Here is a 23,048-nt window from a genome sequence, read left to right as displayed (position 1 = left end):
GCATAATCTACTAAGTAAGCTAAATGTTAAAGTTATATTTTATTTTTGTGCAAAATACTACAATAAATTATTAAGTGGTTCATTTGGCTTTGTAGAGATTTTAAAATTTGTTTTACTGTTGATCCATTTACACATTTCTTATTTATCTAGATGTTTTTAATACCATTATTATATATGATTTGAACATTAATTGTTTTTATTTAATTTTTTTTCTTTTGCTCTGTTCCTCTTCCTCCACCATTTATTTACCCCTTTGGCAGAGTTTCCAGCATGTAAAGTGTGGGTATGTGGGGGAGGCAGTTGTCCACGTTCCTCATGAGTGTTACCCCGACCCTGTAAAGGCCTGGGAGCTCTACAGACCTCAGCTGTTATCTTGCGCTCGGCCTTTTGAGGCACCAGTAAGAATCATCAACCAATTCTCTCCCTCTGCATTTGTGTGTCTCTGTCTAACCCTGTGGTATTTGAAGACTAAAGTACCAATAGTTACTCTTAACATAGACTAATTGTTTGCTGCTATTGCTGTTAATTTCATCATTTTTGACACAAAGTGGTATGTAGTAAGGTGTTCCAGCACCCTGAAAATTTAAAGCAAGTTATTTTCAAATGTACGTTGCAACTTTTGGTCAATTCATTTCTGATTTTCTTCCAAGATGATGTAAAAAATATATACTGGAAATTGGAAAATAATGTCTTTCCTATAGGTCTTTCCTGTATCGGTTTACCCAGCAGGTGTTTTGATAGTCTTATTATGTGTAATCATTTTTCACACTCCACTCCTTTTCCAACTATTACCATGAAACTTGTATTTGGATGGTTAATGGTACGTGTGTTCTGCTGTAGGTAATTGGAGCATCACAAACTTAAGCAACTGGTGAATTTGACTATATATCTTTGGTACAGAGTCATATAGCTAAATATACTGGCTTCTTGACTTTCCAGTTTAAAGTAAAACTTTTGGAGCTCATAACAGTTATGTGACCTTCATCTCCAGTAAGGGAGTTTGTACAATTGTGGCCAGTTGTGTCTGGAGAGAGGCAATGAGCATGGTATAGATTGAGTTGTAATGCCCTCTGAGCATTGCCATTAAATCACCATTAAAATAAAAAAAAGTTTAAAACCAAAGCACCAAGTCTATTACTTAAACAACAAGTACAGTGGAGAAACTGATTTTCACTTTTATGAGGAAGACTTTTTGGTAACTTTGCTATCAGTAAGTTACCAGATCATCATCGCTCATGCTATCAGTTAGATACTCACTGTTCCCTGTTGTATGTATCTAATCGATAAACTTTACATCTACCTCTTTCCATGCAATCTGGAAACTTTGCATATAATTCCCTTCATTTATTTAATGATCGCTACTTTTCCAATGATCAACCAGTGAACAAGCTATTTCCCTATGTGAGAGGATATTAAAACATATGATTAGTGAGATTTTAAAAATGTTTTCCAGGTCCATATCTGGTAGAAAATTTGCTCATAAAATAAAATGTAAGCTGCATTTTCTTTTTAAGGGTATAATGATGTCCCTTTATTAATCAGTAGAATGCTACTTTACAATTAACATTTTTGTTGACCCAATTTTCAAGTCAGGTAGTGAGAGACATAAACTCATTACTCGGTTTGTTGCTGAAACCTGTTGCTGCTGGGAGTAACATAGAAATTATAGTACGAAAGAAGGCCATTTGGGCTGCCTTGCCTACACTGAACTTGGGCACCTCTTAGGGGGCGATTTTTACAGCGACCATTTTTCTACTTTCTCCCCAAACCAATCCCATTGCCTGCTTTTCCCATAGCCATTTGTATTATTTAAATAATTATCCAGTAATTTTGTGGTAATGTATTCCACATTCCGATAAGCCTATGCAAAAAAGTTTCTTCTAATCTCCCCCTTTATGTGTCTAGTGCAACCTTAAGATCATAGTCTCATATTTTGGATTTACCTACTAGTGGAATTAATCCATGTTTACCTTGTCTATTCCTTTTGGAGAAATCAGAAATGAATTTACAGTCGTCTCAGTATAATTTACAAATTCTTCCAATATAATTAATGCATTAAATTTTCCAAGTGAAGATTCATACCATTTGTGTGTCTTGGTAATGTTGGTTTGTTTTAATACTGGTATGTCTGTGTCTTGTAAGGCTGTACTAACCAGTTATTACTGAATCAGATACTTTATTGATTGAAATATTTGGCAAGATATTTGGATACGCTTCTACCCTAAAAGTAAAACTTCTTAATTATATGTGCCAGTCGTGTAATTTCTACACATATGTTAATATTGTGTTAAATAAGCTTGTTTGTTCAGATTAAGTTTCTTTGTTGAAGCGTTTGCTCATGTGGTCGACTTTAAGACTAAAAGTACATCTTTTTCGATAAATGTAGAATAACAGTTGTCAGTCTTCTAACCTGGCCAGGAAGTTATTATCTTTTATTTGTTCTCGGGATCTGGGTAACACCGCCAAAGGTACATTTATTCCCCATCCTTAGTTGCCCTGTGAAGGTGGTGGCGGTCATCTTCTTGAACTGCTGCATTCCTTGTGATCGTGGTGCTCCCACAATGGTGTTAAGTAGGGAATTCCAGGATATTGATCAAGTAACAATGAAGGAATGGTGTCCAAGCCAGGATGGTGTGTGGTTTAGAGGGTAATTTGAAGGTGTTCCAACTACATTGCTGCTCTTAGTTTTCTCTGTGGTAGAGGTCATAGGGGAGGGTGGTGCTGTCCAAGTAACCTTCATATGATGCTGCACTGCATCCTGTAGATTATGCCTACTGCAGCCATAGTGCCTCCGTGATGGAGGGGATAGATATTGAGTCCAGTGGCTGTGTGCTAATCAAGTGAACTACTCTGTTGATTTGTATTGAGCTTTTTGAATGTTGTTGGAACTTCCCCTATCCAGGTGAGTGGTGTGTATTTCATCACACTTCTGATTTGAGCTTTGCAAATGGTGGAGAGGCTCTGTTTAGTCGGGAGGTGAATCATTCATCATGGAGTACCCAGCCTATGACCTGCTCTTGTAGCCATGGTATTGATATGGGTGAACTAGTTCAGCTTCTGGTCAATAGTGACCTCTAAGATGTTGATGGTGGGAGAGTTGTGATGGTGGCGCTGTTGAAAGGTCAGGGGAGATGGCTAGGTTTTATTTTGTTCAAGGTGATCATTACCCAGCACTTATATGTTACCTACCACTTATCAGTCCAAGCTATCCAGGTCCTATTGTGGACGGGCATGGGCTGCTTCATTATCTAAGGAGTTGTGAAGGGAACTGAACACGTTGAACTAGTCAGTGAACAGCACAGCCCCACTCCAGACCTTATGAAAACGTGTGCAATATCATTGTGCTTCTGTTGGTGTATATCTTTTTGACCAGTTGATAGAATTTTAGTCAACAGAAATTCAAATCTAACTGATTGGTACAGCCCCAATATGCATGGATTTCCACAGTCATTTTTGCTTGTAGTTACTTGTTTTTCTGTATATTGATGATTCTGCATACCCCTTCACTTATGCTCGCTCTGTGATGCATGGAACAGATGTTTTTTTTTAAATGCATGGAGCCGTATTTGTGTTTTTAAAAATATGTATGCTTAATGTGAGAAGTTCTTATGGATTAAGAGTCACTACTTACTAACATTTCTGAATGGAAATACAGACTGGACAACAATTTGTGACTTAACTCCCAGGTACTATCTGTCACAGCTGCACTTTGAGGCGCAGTCACCGGCTAAAAGAAATAAAATCCCTATGTGCATAGATTGATGGAAATCTGTGTTTAAGTAATTCTAGTAATCGTGTGATGGTTTGACAGCTGATCTATACATTCAAAATTCATGCATCTAGAGTATTTGATGTCAAGATATAGTGATATGCTAATACATTACAATGTGGAAATCTCTCAATAATCAGACTGCTTCTTTTTCCCCTCTTCCTTCTCCCATTTAAGTGATGATTATGACCAGTTATTCTAATTATGACATTTCAACAGAAAATATGATAAATAGATTCTGAAATGTTTTCCTTGGATGGAGGCTAAATTTATGAATTTTTGCCTGGCTTGACCTCCCTAATCCAAGCAATATAATGTTGGTTGAATAAATATTTCACATGATTATTAATTGTACAATACAGATAAGACTAAAAGATTAAGATTAATCCAAAAAAACTGTTTTTTCTAAGTTTTTGTTTGTCCTTGATTTCACACTTTATCTGTATGCTGCTACGTTTCATCTTGCATTGCTTACTTGCTCTGCTTGGGGGGAAGAAAACAAATAGAATTTTCTGGAAGAGAAAGGTCGGAGGTTCCAGATTGTGTATTTATTGAAAGAAAGCAGGAAATTAATAGAACAGGGGAATTTAAGTGGCATCTTTTAGATAATTGTAAAATTGCTGATCTGTATAAAAAATGCTAACGGTGAAGTGCTTATTGTAGTAGATTTCTGAGAGCTGCATGTAGGGAAACCAGTGATGGCTGGCAGCTTACAGAGAATGTTGTCATTGTGTGGTAGGAATTCTGTAGATTCAGTTAGCAGCAGTGCTGACATTAGATTTCCAATACTGTGTATTGGGTAGAGGATACTGGTTGCCATGGAAATAAGTTTGGTATATATGAGTTAGTAGGAAAAAACAGAATTCTAAAAATGTTATATAATTGCATATATAGGTCAAAGTGTTCCACTTTTATCTTCTATGCAAATAATTGCTGTTTTTTTAAGCTAACGGTACTGTTATTTGTGAAGCTTCAGCCCTAATTATATTAATTGTAGTGCAACCACATCTTTCAACTCTTACTTCCTCTGGGTCTGCCCCTGGAAGTCGCTTACAACTGCACTCTCACATTCACAACTACCTTGCTTTTTGTCCTCCATTTGCCATAACATTGAAGTGCTCAGGCAAGTCCCCACCCCTACCTTTGTTGCCCTTGTCTGCAGCAAAACCTTCACAATCTTCCATCCTGGTCATTCCCCCTGGTATGACCCCTATATTCGCTCTCTTAAGCCCAAGGGGTAAGGAATTGAATGTATCTGGTACACAACTGGCTCAGCTATCCATCACCAGTTCTGGCTGGACCACATTAAATTCCAGTGGGCCTCACTCTCTTCTGCCAAAACCACCCGACACTTTAAGATTATCCTGCAGAACAACAATAACCCCCTGGCTTGTTTTCTTTCCTAATAACCACCACCTAAAACTCATCTCTCCTTTTTGTGATGGCACACAGGTCTACTTTCCACCACCTCTCTCTTTCCACCACACCTCTCACCCCCTCCACTGCCTCTGGGCTGTCGGTCTACTTGACTGATATCAAGTCATGGATGAGCTGTAATTTTCTCCAGATAAATATTGTGAAGACCAAAGCTATCATCGTTGGTTGTTGCTACACACTCCATATACTCACTTACTACTCAACCGCGCACACCCCCGCCCCCCTCCCCAGCCACCATCTCATGCTGAACCAGAATGTTTACAACTTCAGCATCATATTGCACCCTGAGTGGAGCTTCCAACCCCATATCTTCTCCATCACAATGATTGTCAACTTCCACCCCAGTAATATTGCCCACCTCCGCTCCTACCTCAGGCCATCTGCCGCTTCATCTGTGTCTTTTATACCCCAGACTCTCATTCTCAGCACCCTTCTCCTCACTGACTTACGTTGTTATATTTAAATCCCTCCAGGGCCTTGTCCCTCCCTATCTCTGTAATCTCCTTCAATGCTACATCCCCTTCTAAACTCCCTGTAGCTCTGACCCTGTCCTCTAGTATATTCCCCCTCACTTCGCCTCATCATTGGTGGCTGTGCCTTTAGACACTTAGGTCCCATATGCAGGAATCCCCCCCCTTAAATGCCTCCACCTCCCTCACCTTATTTAAGGCCCTACTGAAAACTTACCTATTTGACCAACCTTTGGTCATCCCCTCCTATGGCTTGGGCGTCCATTTTTCCTTACAGCTTTGTGAAGCGTCTTGGGACATTTTTTCTGTGTTTTAAAGGCGCTATATAAATGCAAGTTGTTGCAATAGTGATTTCAAGGCCATGTTGCAAATGGGATAGGTTTTATTGAGGGGACTTGTTTAATATCGCTATTTTACATAAAGCTACTGAATATTTGTTTTAATGTTACATGAGGCTGCCTCCAGTGAAGGCATGTTTCTTTTTTATTTTTCTGGTAATATGTTTTTTATTGCAGCTACATTACATTGCTTTAATGAATCTGCATAAAATGCTTGTTCAGAGTTTGTGCGAGTTTCAAACACTAACAGGTTGATCTTTTTAGATTAACTGGGGTGCATCTTTTGGAACTAAGATGATTGTGGTATTCAGAGATTGTTATATCTTTATATGGCTACTGTACTGTTTACAAACATCATGGTGGGCCTTTGCCTACTGACTTTTTCAAAACCACCACCTTGCCACATAGTGTTCTCTTTGCAAAGATTTGGATGCCGCGTAGTATTTTGATTATTTGTACATTTATTGAAAAGTAAAATCCATCTCCAATTTTGACAATTTTATTATTAAAAAAATAAACCAACCTCTGTCAAATATTTTCTCACTTTTTCAAATGGTGGTAAAATGCAAGTTAGTGGCAGTATGTGATGCCGTACATTGGTGTAAAGCAGAGGAATGATAGGACTTAGGTTTCACCTATGATTTCCTGTATGGTAAGTTTGCTATCTGCCAAGTGTTGTGTGATGCTATCTTGAACACAAAATAGGAGGTAAGTCAACCTGAACTGCTCCTTTGCACTTTGAAGTGCTCATTTATAGAGAGGCAAAGGAGCCTTTAATCTCATTCAGTGTATTGATATTTTAGTGTGGGGACAACATTTTTGAAAAAAATGTTGTACCGGTGAGCCACCATCTCAACATCATGGCAAACATTGTTATAGGATAGTCAAAGTAATTTGGTTGCTTGTAGTAACCCAGACTCGGCAAACAAAGATAAATAAATAAAGTTAGAGTCTTATAATATGGTCATTAAGAGCAACCTCTATTGTTCGCTGTCGTATATGGTGACCAGCACAACAAAAATCGTAATTTTATTTCTAAAGTATGTTTAAAAACCATCTAGTCAAATTGGGAGATAAATACTGAGAATTTAAGGCATAATTTCAAGCTAGGGCTGTGAATGTCTGCCTTTGGTTCTATAGTCCCTTGGATAATTACTCGCATTTTTCCCGTTGTAAATTCTTTTCATTATTACTTGCAGATCTGGCTACGGATTTCTGTTTGTTTTACCATTTTTAAAATTTCAATTGTTCTAAAATTACAACGAAACAATGCAAGAAGAAATCCAGCTCCCTTCCAACCAGCTGAAAAAAATGGAAATAGACACATTTTTAGAAATGTGTGCTTTGTTAAGATATATAGGGTGCAAAATTTGGATCCGTAGCGCCCGTTTTGTGGGCACTACGAGTGCCCTTAGAGGTCCAAAATGGCATCTGCTGCCCGCACACACACTTCTGGTGTGAGTCACGCTGGACGCCATATTGGTGAGGACGTTGGCATGCATGCAGTGAGCATCCGTTGGATGTATGCAGAGTAGGCAGATCATGACGTCAGCTGATTTGATGCCAGAGCTGCCATTTTGGAGCTCAACACTCCAGCTAACGCTCTCTCTTAAGCTCGCAAAGCTGAACACACGTTCAGCAACAGGAGGTCAATCATGTCAGGCCCAGGACATCACTGCAGGAGTTCCTCAGGACAGTGTCCTAGGCCCAACCATCTTCAGCTGCTTCATCAATGACTTTCCCTCCATCATAAGGTCAAAAGTGGGGATGTTCGCTGATGATTGAACAGTGTTCAGTTCCATTTGCAACTCCTCAGGTAATGAAGCAGTCCATGCCTGCATGCAGCAAGACCTGGGCGACATTCAGGCTTGGGCTGATAAGTGGCAAGTAACATTTTCGCCACACAAGTGCCAGGCAATGGCTATCTTCAACAAGCACGAGTCAGTAACCACCTTGACATTCAACGGCATTACCATTGCCGAATCCCTCGCCATCAACATCCTGGGGCTCACCATTGATTAGATACTTAACTGGACCAGCCACATAAGCAGGTCAGAGGCTGGGTATTCTGTGGCGAGTGGCTCACTTCCTGACTATGCAAAGTCTTTCCACCATCTCCAAGGCACAAGTCAGGAGTGTGATGGAAAACTCTCCACTTGCCTGGATGAGTGCAGTTCCAACAGCACTCAAGAAGCTCGACACCATCCAGGACAAAGCAGCCCGCTTGATTGATACCCCATCCACCACCGTGGCTGCAGTGTGTACCATCTACAAGATGCACTGCAGCACCTCGCCAAGGCTTCTTCGACAGCACCTCCTAAACCTGTGACCTCTACCACCTAGAAGGGCAGCAGGCGCATGAGAACACCATCACCTCCAAGTCACACACCATCCTGACTTGGAAATTTATCGCCGTTCCTTCATCGTCGCTGGGTCAAAATCCTGGGACTCCCTCTGTAACAGCACTGTGGGAGTACCTTCATCACCTTCTCAAGGGCAATTAGGGATGGACAATAAATGCTGGCCTTGCCAGTGACTCCCACATCCCAGGAACGAATATATAAAAAAAGGAAGGACCCCCCCATCATCACTATTTAAAGGAATTATCAACTACTTACAGCTTAGTTGCAGGTTTGAGGTTGATTTCTTCTGACTGTTGGTTCGATGCTACAAGGGTTTGGTGCTTTCTATAGTTGTTTCAAGTTGCAGAAGTCTGCAGGGTGCGGTGTACATGCTGAAGGACTTTTTCCTGACATGGGTGCACGAGTTGGAAATCCCGTTGGAATGCAGCATGACTTGGAGAATGAACAAGAGGGCACACAGAGCAGGACAAGCGGCATACATACATTACCACCTGCTGTAGCTGCAGAGCAGGGCGAGGGCTGCATTGCCAGTGGCTGTGAAGGTGACCGTGGCGATGAACTTTTATGCGTTGGGCTCCTTCCAGGCTGGAGCTGGAGATATTTGCAACATCTCTCAGTTTGCCATCCACTGTTGCATAAGGGAGGTCTCTGAGACTCTATTCAAAGAGAGCTGACTACATTTCATTCTCTCTTGCCAGTGAGCATGCGGCTTCACTAGGATTGCAGGCTTCCCCATGGTACAGGGTGCCATTGACTGCATGCATGTCGTTTTGCAGGTGTTGCATGTCAACACTGACATACCGCAACCGAAAGGGATTTCACTCCCTCAACATCCAGCTAGGGTGCGACCATTGGCAGCGAATCATGCAGGTCAATGCAGTCATGATGCCTTCTTTCTGCGGCAGTCCACTATGTCATCTCCATTTGAGTCACCATGACAAACCAAAGGGTTTCTACTGGGTGACAAGGGCTATCCACTGACGACATGGCTCATGGCTCATGACTCAAAAGTGATACATTTTGGTAGAAAGAATGAGAGGAAATATAAACTAAAGTGCAGAATCCTAAAGGTGGTGCATGAACAGAGACACCTGGGGGTATATGTGCACAAATCGTTGAAGGTGGCAGGGCAGGTTGAGAAAGCAGTTTAAAAAAGCTTAAGGGATCCTAGGCTTCATGAATGGAGGTGTAGAGTACAAAAGCGTGGAAATTATGCTGAACCTCTATAAAACACTGGTTCGACCTCAACTGGAGTATTGTGTCCAATTCTGGGCACTGCACTTTAGGAAGATCGTGAAGGCCTTCGAGAGGGTGCAGAAGAGATTTATGAGAATGATTCAAGGGATGAGGGACTTCAGTGACGTGGATAAGACTGGAGAAGCTGGGGTTGTTCTCCTTGGAGCAGAGAAGATTGAGATTAGATTTGATAGAGGTGTTCAAAATCATGAGGGGTCTGGACAGAGTAGATAGAGAGAAATTGTTCCCATTAGCAGAAGGGTCAAGAACCAGAGGACACAGATTTAAGGTGATTCGCAAAGAACCAAAGGCAACGTAAGAAAAACTTTTTTACACAGCAAGTGGTTAGGATCTGGAATGCACTGCCTGAAAGGGTGGTGGAGGCAGACTCAATCACAGCTTTCAAAAGGGAATTGGATAAGTACCTGAAAGAAAAACATTTGCAGAGCTACTGGGAAAGGGCGGGGGAGTGGGACTAGCTTAAGTGCTCTTGCAGAGAGCTGGCACGGGCTTGACGGTCCGAATGGCCGCCTTCCGTGCTGTAACCATTCTTGATTCGTGCGCGAAGCAGGTTGTGATTAAATATTCTGCTGCGGCAAATAGAAAACAACAGATTTTTTCCTAATTGTGGATTGTTCTAAAATACAAAAGCTCTGACGTGTTAGAAACATACCAGCTGTTTGTCTAGAAGCCTTTTTACGACAATCCTAGTAATCAATAGGTCTTTGTGTATATATTAGTAAGGTTGCCTAAAGGTGATTCTATAGGTTAAAAAGTTAATAGCTGTATTGTAAAATTTAATAGGTTTGCTGCTGCTTGCATTCGTGGCTGTTTCTGGTGAACTTATAACCTGCTTTTTTAGCTCTTTTTTTCAAAATGCTTATGGTTTTGTTGACCATTGCAGAGCTGAGAATTTTTTTCAATGCTCTTTAACCTGCATTTTGTGCACATGGAGCTAATTTTGTGCAATTAATCTTGGTGCAAAGTGACATCATTCATTTCAATTGCTAGGATTTCAAAATTGCACAAAAGCAGGATAATGCCCTGCTAATTTCCCCTTCAAGTCAGAATTGCTAAACTGCAGGAGTGAAGTCTCTTTCCTGGATCACTCCTCTTTGTACTTAATTACTTCGATTATTTCTTGCTATATTCCAAACACAGTTATGCTCTCACTTGTTCAGCTCATCTAGGTTGCCATGACCTATATTTAAAGATTATGAGTAAATTAAGTCATACTTCACTGGCATTTCTTGTGCAAAGCACTTGTTAAGACATCCTTGTTAAATTGGAAAGGATAATGGAGGGAATGGTCTTTTCTGCCCAGTATCCAGAAATGACTTGCCATTGCATTTTATGTTTTGTCCCCCAAAGTGCAGTGGTGACTTCATATTAGATTTTTTAACTGTGTGGAAAGTAAGCATATATCATGCACTATTTTGACATCTGTGTGAAAACACTAACTCGCCACTCCAGACACCCAAGAATCTTATCAAAAGTTTTTTTTAAACTTTATTGCAACATATTTTTAAAGTTATTTTACTGTTGAATTTTAATAGGTCTGAAGTTATACCACAGATCGTGAAAGTTACATATTTTAAAGCTTATTAAGTAAGAAGAAAAATCCCATGATGTCATTTAAACCAATAAAAAAAATACTGTGTCCATCTGGTAAAAGCCACATTTTAAACATTCTAAGGAAGCTTAAAAACCTTACTCTGGAACTACAGGTACATAGAAGTTACTATGCAGAGACAGGCCAATTGGTCCAGCCTGTCCATGTTGGCATTTGCTCTCCATGTGAGAAACTAGTTCTAATCACATTTACTCACCTTGTTCCCTTTTCATTTATCCATCTATCCAATCTAATCTTGAATCTTGGCATAGTTTCTGCCTCAACCACTAACCCCGGGAGTGAATTGCAGAACCTCAAAACTCTGTGTAAAGACGTTTCTTCTGCCCTCCGTTCTAAATCTTTTATATTGAATTTTATGTCTATGGCCTCTTATTCTTGACCCCTCAACTACTGCAAATAATCAGCTTCTATCTACCTTGCTGATCCTTTCATAATTTTAAACCACTTCTACCATGTTGCTTTGTTCTAATGAGTTTTCAATTCTTTCTTCATGTCTGTATTTCTTTATAGCGGGTAGAAGTCTGTAGTTCAGAAGCCTTTTGGGGTGAATCAGAGGATGTTATTTTCTCAAATTAAACCCTAGAAAAACACTTGTTACTTTAAAAGTTATTTCTTTTACTACAGCCATGTTAAATAACAACTAGAATTGGCTACTGTACAGTTAGGTTCTGCAGCTTCTGAAGTGTATATTAATTTAACATTTTTAAAACTGATATATTGAATCCTTTGCAGAGCTTTTCACATTTACTTCACGAGACATAGTTTAATCAGCTCCTGGCTGTGCAACTCTTCGCTTACTTTTCATTTTTCTATATCTGGTGATTGAGCTTTATAAGTACTACCTGCAGTGGAGACTAACTGTTCGTTCTTCCAGCGTGCTCACTGGAACTGACCTCTTTGTTTTGTAATATTGCAGCTTCTCATCTGCCCACCCATCACACGGTTTTTCTATGGTCGTAGAGAACCCTTCCATAAACTGCTGATTCAGGGAGATTCATCAGGGAGACTCTTGATATGGCGTATTCCTGAAACAGTTGACTTACCTCAGAGAGGTACTGTGCAAGGTAAGATGCTTGCACCTAGTACTGTACTTACTAATTCACATACTTATCCTGGAAGATGCACAAGTACTCAAGTATAGTACAGCAATCTTTGAATTTTAGTACCGTGCTGTTTAAACTTGGTTTGTTGCTGTTTCGGTACTAGTTGATGATGATATAACCCTAATTGTACCTAAACAACTTAAGTCTTAGTTTGGATAAATGTAAGAAGTCACACAACACCAGGTTATAGTCCAACAGTTTTATTTGAAATCACAAGCTTTCGGAGCGCTGCTCCTTCGTCACCTGACGAAGGAGCAGCGCTCCAAAAGCTTGTGATTTCAAATAAAACTGTTGGACTATAACCTGGTGTTGTGTGACTTCTTACATTTGTCCACCCCAGTCCAACACCGGCATCTCCACACCTTAGTTTGGATAGCCATAGTTGACATGTCAGTTCTGAATTTTAAGTTTGGGAAATCATAGGAGCTCATTAAAGTTTTTTACAGGGCTAAAAATAAACTTACCTTTTATAAAAGTATTTTTAAATTATAAATGATTGGAAATTTAAAATTTTTTTTTTTTTTTTTAACTCTTATGCTGGTAAAAACAGGCCTTACGCCTGCTTTTACCAGGTGTAAGATTTTTAAAGGTTTTCAGCGGGCAGAGGTTGTGCAGAAAGCAGAACACTCTGCCCGTGGAGGCCCTTCTCCCGGGCAGGCGGATAATCTGTCAAGAGAATTCTTGACAGATCAGAAGTGCCGGGTTTCAGCGCATGTGCTTCGCATGCCTGAAACCGGCACTTGCGAGGCCCCAATGGGTGTACACCTTGTACGCACCCGTGGGGGTCGGAATATCCGGCCCATTGTCATTTATGCCCCGTTGCATATGATTGGGATTTAGTTCTTCAGGTTTGCTCCCCTTATTTTTTTGCTTATGTGGCTGTCCTCAAAATAATTTTACAAAAATGTTAGTACAAAAGCCGTTTAACGATTAAATATTCAATGCTGTCAGGACAATTGGTGTGGGGAACAATTTAGATTAGCAAAACAGTCCAAAGCTTATGTGCTGTGAAAATTATTAGATAATATAATCTATCCTGTTGGATTGTGGGATTCTTCATTTTTGTGGTCACCAGAAAAATAAGTTTCAGTTGAATTGAGTATCTTGGCTTTTATGTGCATAATGTGGTTAAGGGCCCCTTTGTTGACTGGTACATGTTTATGCCCCTTTCATTTCTAATCTTCTGCTAGTAGGCACTGCGATTGAGTGACTTTTAGCTATGTAATTTCCAACCTGGCCTGGCACTTTGGTTAAGTCTTGCATCTGACCAAAGTGAGTAACTCTTCATTCAGGAGGTAGTATCACGAAGAAGCGTGTCCTGGACCTGGTTGTATCACAAGAACCTGGTTGCATTACTGTTCTTCACACACCTTTTTGAATGTGACAGCAGGTATTTCACTTCAGCTGTTTGACATGAAAACTCGCTAATGCATTAGGGTAGTGGATGCTGTCAAAATGAAATAAAAAGCAGAAAATGCTGGAACCACTCAGCAGGTCAGGCAACATCTGTGGAGAGAGGAAGGTAGGGTTTAATGTTTCACCTTTTGAATTGACTTGCAACATTAACTCTACCTTCCTCACTCCACAGATTCTGCCTGACCTGCTGAGTGCTTCCAGCATGATCTGTTTTTATTTCAGATTTCCAGCGTCTGCCGTATTTTGGTTTTTGTTTTGTTGCCAAAATGAGCTGCCTTTTGTGACATCCCAGGGATTAAATATGGCTAACAGTTAAAATGAGTAGTGGAAGAGAAGAGTAATTCAGGAATTGGGCTCAATTACTGGAAGTTGTGTACATAGTTTTCTGCCCCAGATTAAGTACCAAAATAACTTGAACTTTTACTGTTTAAAATTCACAAAATAGAAACTCAAACTTATTTCTAAAATATTTTTATCTGGCTTTTTTCTTTCTTAATATAATCATAGAATATGTGTTTTTATATATATCTCAACAATGAGGCTGAAACGAATTAATGGCTACATATAATTCTCTGAATTCAGCACAGATTTTCACAGATGGGTTTTCACAACTGCAATTTCTTTTGTCTCTTCAGTAAATGTAGGTTTATTTAGTCTGAGTTTGTTGTGACAAAAATGCAGCTGTTGAAAAGGTTAATAAAATGAATATTCCCTCCCTTCTAAGAAATCAAATTTACTGTGCCTTATCCATTTTGTATTGCATTGCAAATTGCCTTCACAGAGTTGAAAGTCACCACTTCTTCATGCTTGCAAGATACATTTGATCATCTCATTCCAAGGCCTGCTGGAATTATAGACCAGCTGAGCGCACTTCCTGGCAGTGAGGAGCCTTTGAAGGTGACAGCTAGCGTTTATATTCCTTCTCATGGACGTCTGGTGTGTGGCCGTGAAGATGGCAGTATTGTTATTGTGCCAGCCACTCAGACTGCTATAGTCCAGCTCCTGCAAGGAGAACACATGCTGAGACGAGGTAAAATATTTTTGCTGTAGCTTGAATTTCATGCTGAAATGTCATCTCTTGTAAGAGATTTTTAAACAGGGGCATGATTAGATTTGTTTTAATGCATAATTTTTCAGAGCTGCTTGATCTCATATGATTTAGTAGATAAACATTTAGAAACCATACATTGTTGAAGGTAAAGAACAGTCGAGTTCAGCAAATGGCAAATGATGGAGGGATATATATTGTATTATCTGTCAAAAAGTGGATTGACTTGTTGAGCCTGATTGCCTTTTCTTATTCCTAAAAATACTGGCACATTTTAAAAATTAAAATAAAAGCTGAACTGGATCGAATGTGCTTTAAATAAATATTTAACCCTGCTAGCTAATTTAACCTCTGATAGCTGACTTAAACCATTATTGGGTTGACTTCAGTATAGTCAACATTAGGGAGCCATAATCTCTTAATCTGTACTGTATTGGTCCTTGGATAGAACCAATACAACCCTCTTCCTTTTTGCTGATGAGTCTGTCACATTACAACACTTTTTGACCATTTATCTGCAGAAAACATTCAAAAATAAGAATAAGTTCAACGGTTGTTTTAGGCAAATTGTATTCTCACAAATTCAAAAAAGGCACCTGGATGAAAGGCGGTTCATAGGCTTAATAGAAATGGATTTCTCCAGAGACTAAACAGTCAGGAAATCATTGGCTTGACTAGGTAATCATAAAAACATCTAGCACTCATTGTGTTTAAAAAAAAACTGTGATTACAGTGTCTGTGTACAGATGGGAGGAGAAAGGATACAGTGGGTTAGTGGGGGGGGGGGGGGGGGGTGGCGCGGTGGTGGGCAGGCTTCTTGGAAAATCAGAAGCCTGTGAGGGCACTCGGGCTTTTAAGCAGAGCTATGAAAGGTTTAGACAGGTTTAAGAGTCAGAAGTGCTGGAATGACAGTTAGAAAACATCTTGTTCAACTCAAGGAAGCTGACCCACTGATGTGGGAAGCATGATGTATTCATTATTTTATATCATGCAAAGGTGAGTTGTGCTCATTGAACTGGTGAATCTCATTAGACCATTGTTCTGTATATTCACTTGATGTAAAATAAAGCAGCTTTACAATTCGCCTCTCGGGTACTTTGTCCCCCAATCCCCACCCCAACCCATCACTACTCCGCTGTCTTTCTACTCTCCTGCAGCCATCCGAGGCTTGAATCCCCCTTAATTTAGTCTTCAGTTACCCTCTGTGCCCCTCTTGGCATTCTCTGAAAGGCCCATTAAATCACCCGTCACGGCCTCCTTACGAGCAGCAACCATAACGCCCCCATCCTCCTCTCTCGTGAACTTTCGCCCAATGAGCTGGCTGGGGCCTTACCTTGCCAATCTTCCGATACTACTGCTTCCTTGGACTCTGCCAGCGGATCAAACAATCACTGCCCCTCTGCATTTCCCTCCAGAATGCCCATTCACTCGCAAGCAAGGTTCTTGCCATCCATGACCTTATTGTGCAGAATTGCATTGATTGAAACTTGGCTCACGGATGGTGATGCCTTGCCCCTTACCAAAGTCTCCGCACCTGGCTTTTTTCTACCACCTGCTCCACCCAAACCATAATGGTGGTTGTGTGGCCGGTGGCACCAAATCACACCATGTTCTTATCCCCATCCCCTCTGGTACCTTCTCCTTCTTTGAGCACCTCCCCTTTTTTCATCCGTCTCCTTTAAAATTATTATTGTCTACTGCCCCCTCCCAGCCCCATCCTGAGTTTCTCCCTGAGATAACCTTTGCACTGAGCAACTCGTTATCCTCGGAGATTTCAATCTCCACCTCAGCTACCCTTGCCCTCTCTTCTCTGATTTGCTTTGCTCTTTGCCTCCCTAAAACTCTCCCTCCATATAAACTCTCTGACCCATATTTATGGCCACCCTCTCAACCTTGCTATCTCCCATCACCTCTACTCCCTTGGTCTCCATCACAGTGAAGATTATCTGTGACAACTTTTTTCTATCCCTCACCACCACTTATCCCTTTCCAACATCACTTGCTTTTGCATCCACCCGTGGAAAAAAACCTCCCAGCTGCCTAGCCTTTGGCTTTCCATTAGTCACGATAGTTCTGCAGTCGTCGAACTGCTCAACCACTTCCTCAACTCCACCTTTGATGACCTTGCCCCCTTCAAATCCAAGGGGGCACAGACATGAGCATTTAGCCATCTATCACTAGATCTGGCTGCACACATCAAGCACCATCTGACCTCACTCTCCTGTGCCAAAGCCGCCATTTACTCCAGGGTCATCCTGGTATCAACATTGACTCAGTGGTAGCATTTTTGTCTGAGTCTTGAGGGTTCAAGCCTCATTCCAGGAGTTGAACGCACAATCTAGGCTGACACATCAGTGCAGCACCTGTGCCTTGTTGATTGACACTGCGGGGAAGGAGAGAGAGAGAGAGAGGTAAGGGGGGAGAGAGAGAGAGAGGGGGGAAGGAGAGAGAGAGGGGGGAAGGAGAGAGAGAGGGGGGGAAGGAGAGAGAGAGAGAGAGGGAAGGAGAGAGAGAGAGAGGGAAGGAGAGAGAGAGAGAGAGAGGGAAGGAGAGAGAGAGAGAGAGAGGGAAGGAGAGAGAGAGAGAGAGAGGGAAGGAGAGAGAGAGAGAGAGAGGGAAGGAGAGAGAGAGAGAGAGAGGGAAGGAGAGAGAGAGAGAGAGAGGGAAGGAGAGAGAGAGAAGGAGAGAGAGAGAGAGAGAGAGGGAAGGAGAGAGAGAGAGGGAAGGAGAGAGAGAGAGAGAGAGGGAAGGAGAGAGAGAGAGAGGGAAGGAGAGAGAGAGAGAGAGGGAAAGAGAGAGAGAGAGAGAGGGAAGGAGAGAGAGAGAGAGAGAGGGAAGGAGAGAGAGAGAGAGGGAAGGAGAGAGAGAGAGAGGGAAGGAGCGAGAGAGAGAGGGAAGGAGAGAGAGAGAGGGGTGGGAAGGAGAGAGAGAGGGGGGAAGGAGAGAGAGAGGGGGGAAGGAGAGAGAGGGGGGAAGGAGAGAGAGAGGGGGAAGGAGAGAGAGAGAGAGAGGGGGAAGGAGAGAGAGAGAGAGGGGGAAGGAGAGAGAGAGAGGGGGAAGGAGAGAGAGGGGGGGAAGGAGAGAGAGAGGGGGGAAGGAGAGAGAGAGGGGGGGAAGGAGAGAGGGGGGGAAGGAGAGAGAGATGGGGGAAGGAGAGAGAGATGGGGGGAAGGAGAGAGAGAGGGGAAGGAGAGAGAGAGGGGGGGAAGGAGAGAGAGAGGGGGGAAGGAGAGAGAGAGGGGGGAAGGAGAGAGAGAGGGGGAAGGAGAGAGAGAGGGGGGAAGGAGAGAGAGGGGGGGAAGGAGAGAGAGGGGGGGGAGGAGAGAGAGAGAGGGGAAGGAGAGAGAGAGAGGGGGAAGGAGAGAGAGAGAGGGGGGAAGGAGAGAGAGGGGGGAAGGAGAGAGAGAGGGGGGGAAGGAGAGAGAGAGAGGGGGGGAAGGAGAGAGAGAGAGAGGGGGGAAGGAGAGAGAGAGAGAGGGGGGAAGGAGAGAGAGAGAGAGGGGGGAAGGAGAGAGAGAGAGAGGGGGGGAAGAGAGAGAGAGAGAGGGGGGAAGGAGAGAGAGAGAGAGGGGGAAGGAGAGAGGGGAAGGAGAGAGAGAGGGGGAAGGAGAGAGAGAGGGGGGAAGGAGAGAGAGAGGGGGGAAGGAGAGAGAGGGGGGGAAGGAGAGAGAGAGGGGGGAAGGAGAGAGAGAGAGGGGAAGGAGAGAGAGAGAGGGGGGAAGGAGAGAGAGAGGGGGGAAGGAGAGAGAGGGGGGAAGGAGAGAGAGAGGGGGGGGAAGGAGAGAGAGAGAGGGGGGGAAGGAGAGAGAGAGAGAGGGGAAGGAGAGAGAGAGGGGGGAAGGAGAGAGAGGGGGGGAAGGAGAGAGAGAGGGGGGGAAGGAGAGAGAGAGAGGGGGGAAGGAGAGAGAGAGGGGGGAAGGAGAGAGAGAGGGGGGGAAGGAGAGAGAGAGAGGGAAGGAGAGAGAGAGAGAGAGGGAAGGAGAGAGAGGGGGAAGGAGAGAGAGAGAAAGGGAAGGAGAGAGAGAGGGAAGGAGAGAGAGAGAGTACAAAGACTGTTTAAAATTAATATTGTTTTAAAAGTAATATTGTATGTACCCAACAAATGTCAAATCGATTGACACCTACAGAATGTTAGAAAACTGTACCTTTTTGCAATGTAAGCTTTGGCAAATATGGTTCTCTGTAAACTTTCATGCCAATAAAGCATTTGAATTGAATTGAATTGAATTGAGAGAGGAAGGAGAGAGAGAGAGAGAGGGAAGGAGAGAGAGAGAGAGAGGGAAGGAGAGAGAGAGAGAGAGGGAAGGAGAGAGAGAGAGAGACACTAAAAAATAACCCAGAAATCCTCTACGTGGACTATACCACACACACACACACAAAGGGACTAAGCTGAAGAACAACCTCATATTCTACACCGAATACGTCACCTCCTGGAAGGAGACTTTACAAAAACACTACACATACGTCTCCAGTGAAGGTATTGGCAGTGGAGGCAGACTGAAAATATGTAAAGATGGAAACCTAGATAAAGATGACCCCCTGCTAACCATAAGCTACTACAACAAAAATAGAAAGATCATGATACAGGGGAATGTGGAAAATCTGGACACCTTCGAAAAGGAATTCCCCCAGTTGAAAACTAAGGCAGACACAAAGAGGACCAATGGACAGGAAGCAAAAGAGAGTCGAACAGAGGATGAGGAGAGCCAAGTGGAGGAAGAAGAAGAGAGACCAGCAGAGGAAAACACCTCCCTGTACATCTCCACCCCCCCCACACCTCTCAACGAAAACAAAATGATGAAAGAGAATCTGGCCAAACTAGAACTTGATTTCAACAAATACAGAGAAACACTGCCAAGAATTTGAAGGAGAATTCAAACAGCTAAAAACGGAACACGAGTCCACCATCCACAAGCTGAGAAAGACCATAGAGGAGCAAAGAAATGAGATCAAAGAACTCCGTACTCAACTAAACAAAATGAAGGAGACCGTAGAAAGGCTCAGCAGGCAACACAAACCTCATAAGGTCCAAAAACCTGAGGACACAAAAACAACACACACAAGGACACAGAACCCGCCGGATGCCACCCCACACGAAGACACACCGAAAGCCACAAACCCCGCTCCAACCAGCCCTCAGTCGAGTCATGCCCAGACTACTGCTACCCAGTCCTCACACACAGGAACACAAAAACCGACAGATACCCCCCAAACGAGGACACACCGAAAGCCCCAAACCCCGCTCCTGCCACACACATATCCCAGAAACCCAGCCAACAACCAGCCACCAGGCGAGTCCTACCCAGACTACTGTTACCCAGTCTGATAAACCAGCCCCTCAGGCGGTCCTGCTGACCGACTCCAACGGAAAGTTCTGGACCCCCAGAGGCTGTTCCCAGACCATCAAGTCCTGAAAAAATGGTGCAGCAACACAGGCCAAGCAATGAAGATCCTGAACAAAGAATCCCTTGGAAGCCCCAAATGGATTGTGATCCACACAGGCACGAACGACCTACGCACCCTACAGGAAGGCACGGCTTGGGCGGTGAGCAGGATGGCAGAAAAGGCCAGCAGGAATTCCCCGAGGCGCGGATCGTGATCTCCACACTACTGCCCAGAAAGGACACCCCAGCCTATATAATCCACAACACCAACAGGGAGATCGACACGAGATGTTCTGTCCTCCCCAACGTCTCCCTGGCCCATCATCCAAACATCAACACAAGGGACCTCTATGACGAAATACATCTACTCAAACAGCGGATGTGGGGTCTTCGCAAGAAACCTCATAAACACTGCCAAAAGACACAGCCCTCCCACCCCCCCTACCATTGGGAGCCCAAACAGGACCACCAATGTCCCCCACCCCCCCTTTACAAAACCGACAACAGAACCGTGCTTTTATACCTGACCCAAGACCCCCCTCTAGACCACAGACTGTAGACCAAGAACTGAGAAAGATCATGACGATGCTGAACAGCCTGATAGAAAGCCGGAGAAATTATTAATATTGTTATTTATCATTATCATTATTGTTATCTTATCAGTATTATTACTATTATTAGATAGATATATGTGCATGCCTCATGAAATTTATACTAAATCATCACTTAGCATTATAGAAAATAGTGTTTCCACACTCATCCCACAAAATAGGTCCATTTTATTTCGTTTTATTAAACTATATAAATGCGTTCTTTCCACATAAGCTGCTGGAATATCCAGGGCCTCCGCTCCTCAACTTTTGGGATGAAGAGTACAGACCCTGAATTCCTAAAAGCTATAAAAGACATTGATATAATTGTGTTAACAGAAACATGGTGCCAAAAGGACATGCCGACCCACTGTCCTCCAATGTACCATGAAATCATTGTGCCCTCAGTAAAGAACACTAAAACACGCAAGGGCAGAACCTCCGGGGAATATTGGTGTGGTATAAGGGAGAACTGGACAAACACATCTCACCGGTAAAACAGGGGAAATCACACGTATGGCTAAAACTAGATAAAAATATAGGAATAGCAAAAAAAGATGTTTACTTATGTGCGATCTACATACCTCCAATAGATTCGCCATATTTCGAAGAGGAGTTATTTGATACTCTCCACATGGAAATCAGCCATTTCCAGGCCCAAGGAAAGGTGATAATATGTGGGGACCTAAATGCAAGGACCGGTTGTGAACCTGACTTCATAGACCCACAGGGAAACAACCATGTGTTTGGCCAGACCCCTTTAGATGTCACACCAGCCATCGCAAATCGGAACAACCTTGATCGTGAAATAAATAAAAGCGGTAGGGAGGTAGTGCAACTCTGCCGAGCCTTAGGCCTGTACATAGTTAATGGTAGGTTCAGAGGGGACTCCCTAGGGAGACTCACATACTCCTCAACTCTTGGGTCTAGTGTGGTGGACTATACAATCACTGACCTGGACCCCTGCGATATCAACGCATTCACTGTCAGGCAGCAATCCCCCTCTCAGACCATAACCAAATAAATGTGTACCTTAAACTTTCTGCCCAAACTACAGACACAAAAAAGGAACACAGTAAGCTACATAAAATAAACCAGACATACAGATGGGCCCCAGGACAATGGAGATAAATTCATCACAGCACTAAATTCACCTGATCTCACAAGTAAAATTTCAAAATTTAAAGAAAATCTATATGAGATCACCAGAGATGGTGTAAACACGGCCATAGAGGATATAAATATGATCTTCCATGAGGCAGCTGTAAAAGCCGACCTCGTGAAACAGAAGAGGAAGCATCACAAAAGACAAAATAAAAATATGAAATGGTTTGACCACGAATGCAAAAATGCCAGAAAAGACCTGAGAAAAATATCAAACCAAAAGCATCGGCAACCAAACAATCCGGACCTACGTACTAGATACAATGAAACCCTCAAAAGATATAAACACACCATTAGGAACAAAACACAAAACTATACCCACAAAATACTCGAAGAAATTGAAAACTCCACCAATCCAAAACAATTCTGGGAAATGTGGAATAACCTGAGTACAACACAATTGCAAGCATTACCATCCAAGATGGCGACATCTGGAGAACACATTTTGAAAACCTCTACAAAGACATCCCAAAAAACAAAACAAACCCAAGTCAACATCAGGTCACAGAAAAACTCCACACATTAGAAGCAACAATTAAAGACAACCAAAACCCTCTAGACTCCCCAATCACATGGAAAGAACTGGCCACAAAAACAAATCTCTCCACCTAAAGAAAGCCTGTGGCCCAGACAACATCAAAAATGAAATGCTAAAGTTCAGCAATATGGAGATGCAGGGTGCGATACTCAAACTATTCAACATCATATTACGCTCAGGCTGTTTTCCCGATATCTGGTGCCAAGGACTAATCTCCCCCATATATAAAAGTGGAAACAAATCAGACCCAAATAACTACCGCGGCATCTGTGTCAACAGTTGTCTAGGGAAGTTATTCTGCAGTATTCTAAATAGTAGATTACTTGATTTTCTTAACAAACATAATATCCTCAGAAAAAACCAAATAGGCTTTCTTCCAAAACACCGCACCGCCGACCATATCTATACCCTTCACACCCTCATTGAAAAACATAAACACCAAACAAAAAATGGGAAAATATTCGCCTGTTTCATCGACTTCAAGAAAGCCTTTGACTCTATATGGCACGAAGGGCTCTATTATAAACTTCTTCAGTGTGGAATAGGGGGCAAAGTCTAT

General features: G+C 42.5%; 1 protein-coding gene across 7 annotated transcripts in view; it reads left to right on the top strand.

Moving 5' to 3' along the window:
- wdr7 (WD repeat domain 7) overlaps window positions 1-23,048 on the top strand; it is an 836,682-nt gene that overhangs the window by 114,355 nt on the left and 699,279 nt on the right. For 5 of the 7 annotated variants that reach the window (XR_015074758.1, XM_085974472.1, XM_085974467.1 and 2 more), the window contains exons 11-13: window positions 261-398; window positions 12,163-12,310; window positions 14,547-14,795. Coding sequence is in view for 6 of the 7 variants with exons in the window: in XM_085974472.1 (XP_085830598.1) it covers window positions 261-398; window positions 12,163-12,310; window positions 14,547-14,795 (535 nt within the window). In the remaining variant the exon portion in view is untranslated. The remainder of the gene's footprint in view (window positions 1-260; window positions 399-12,162; window positions 12,311-14,546; window positions 14,796-23,048) is intronic. The other 2 variants (XM_085974490.1, XM_085974481.1) reach the window with 1 other exon arrangement.

The sequence above is a fragment of the Somniosus microcephalus genome, chromosome 2, assembly GCF_052327205.1.
Source record: "Somniosus microcephalus isolate GS21.2 chromosome 2, FLI_Smic_1.0, whole genome shotgun sequence".
NCBI classification, from domain to species: domain Eukaryota; kingdom Metazoa; phylum Chordata; class Chondrichthyes; order Squaliformes; family Somniosidae; genus Somniosus; species Somniosus microcephalus.
The sequence above is the reverse complement of the archived record's forward strand: the minus strand, read 5'-3'. Positions and strand labels throughout refer to the sequence as shown.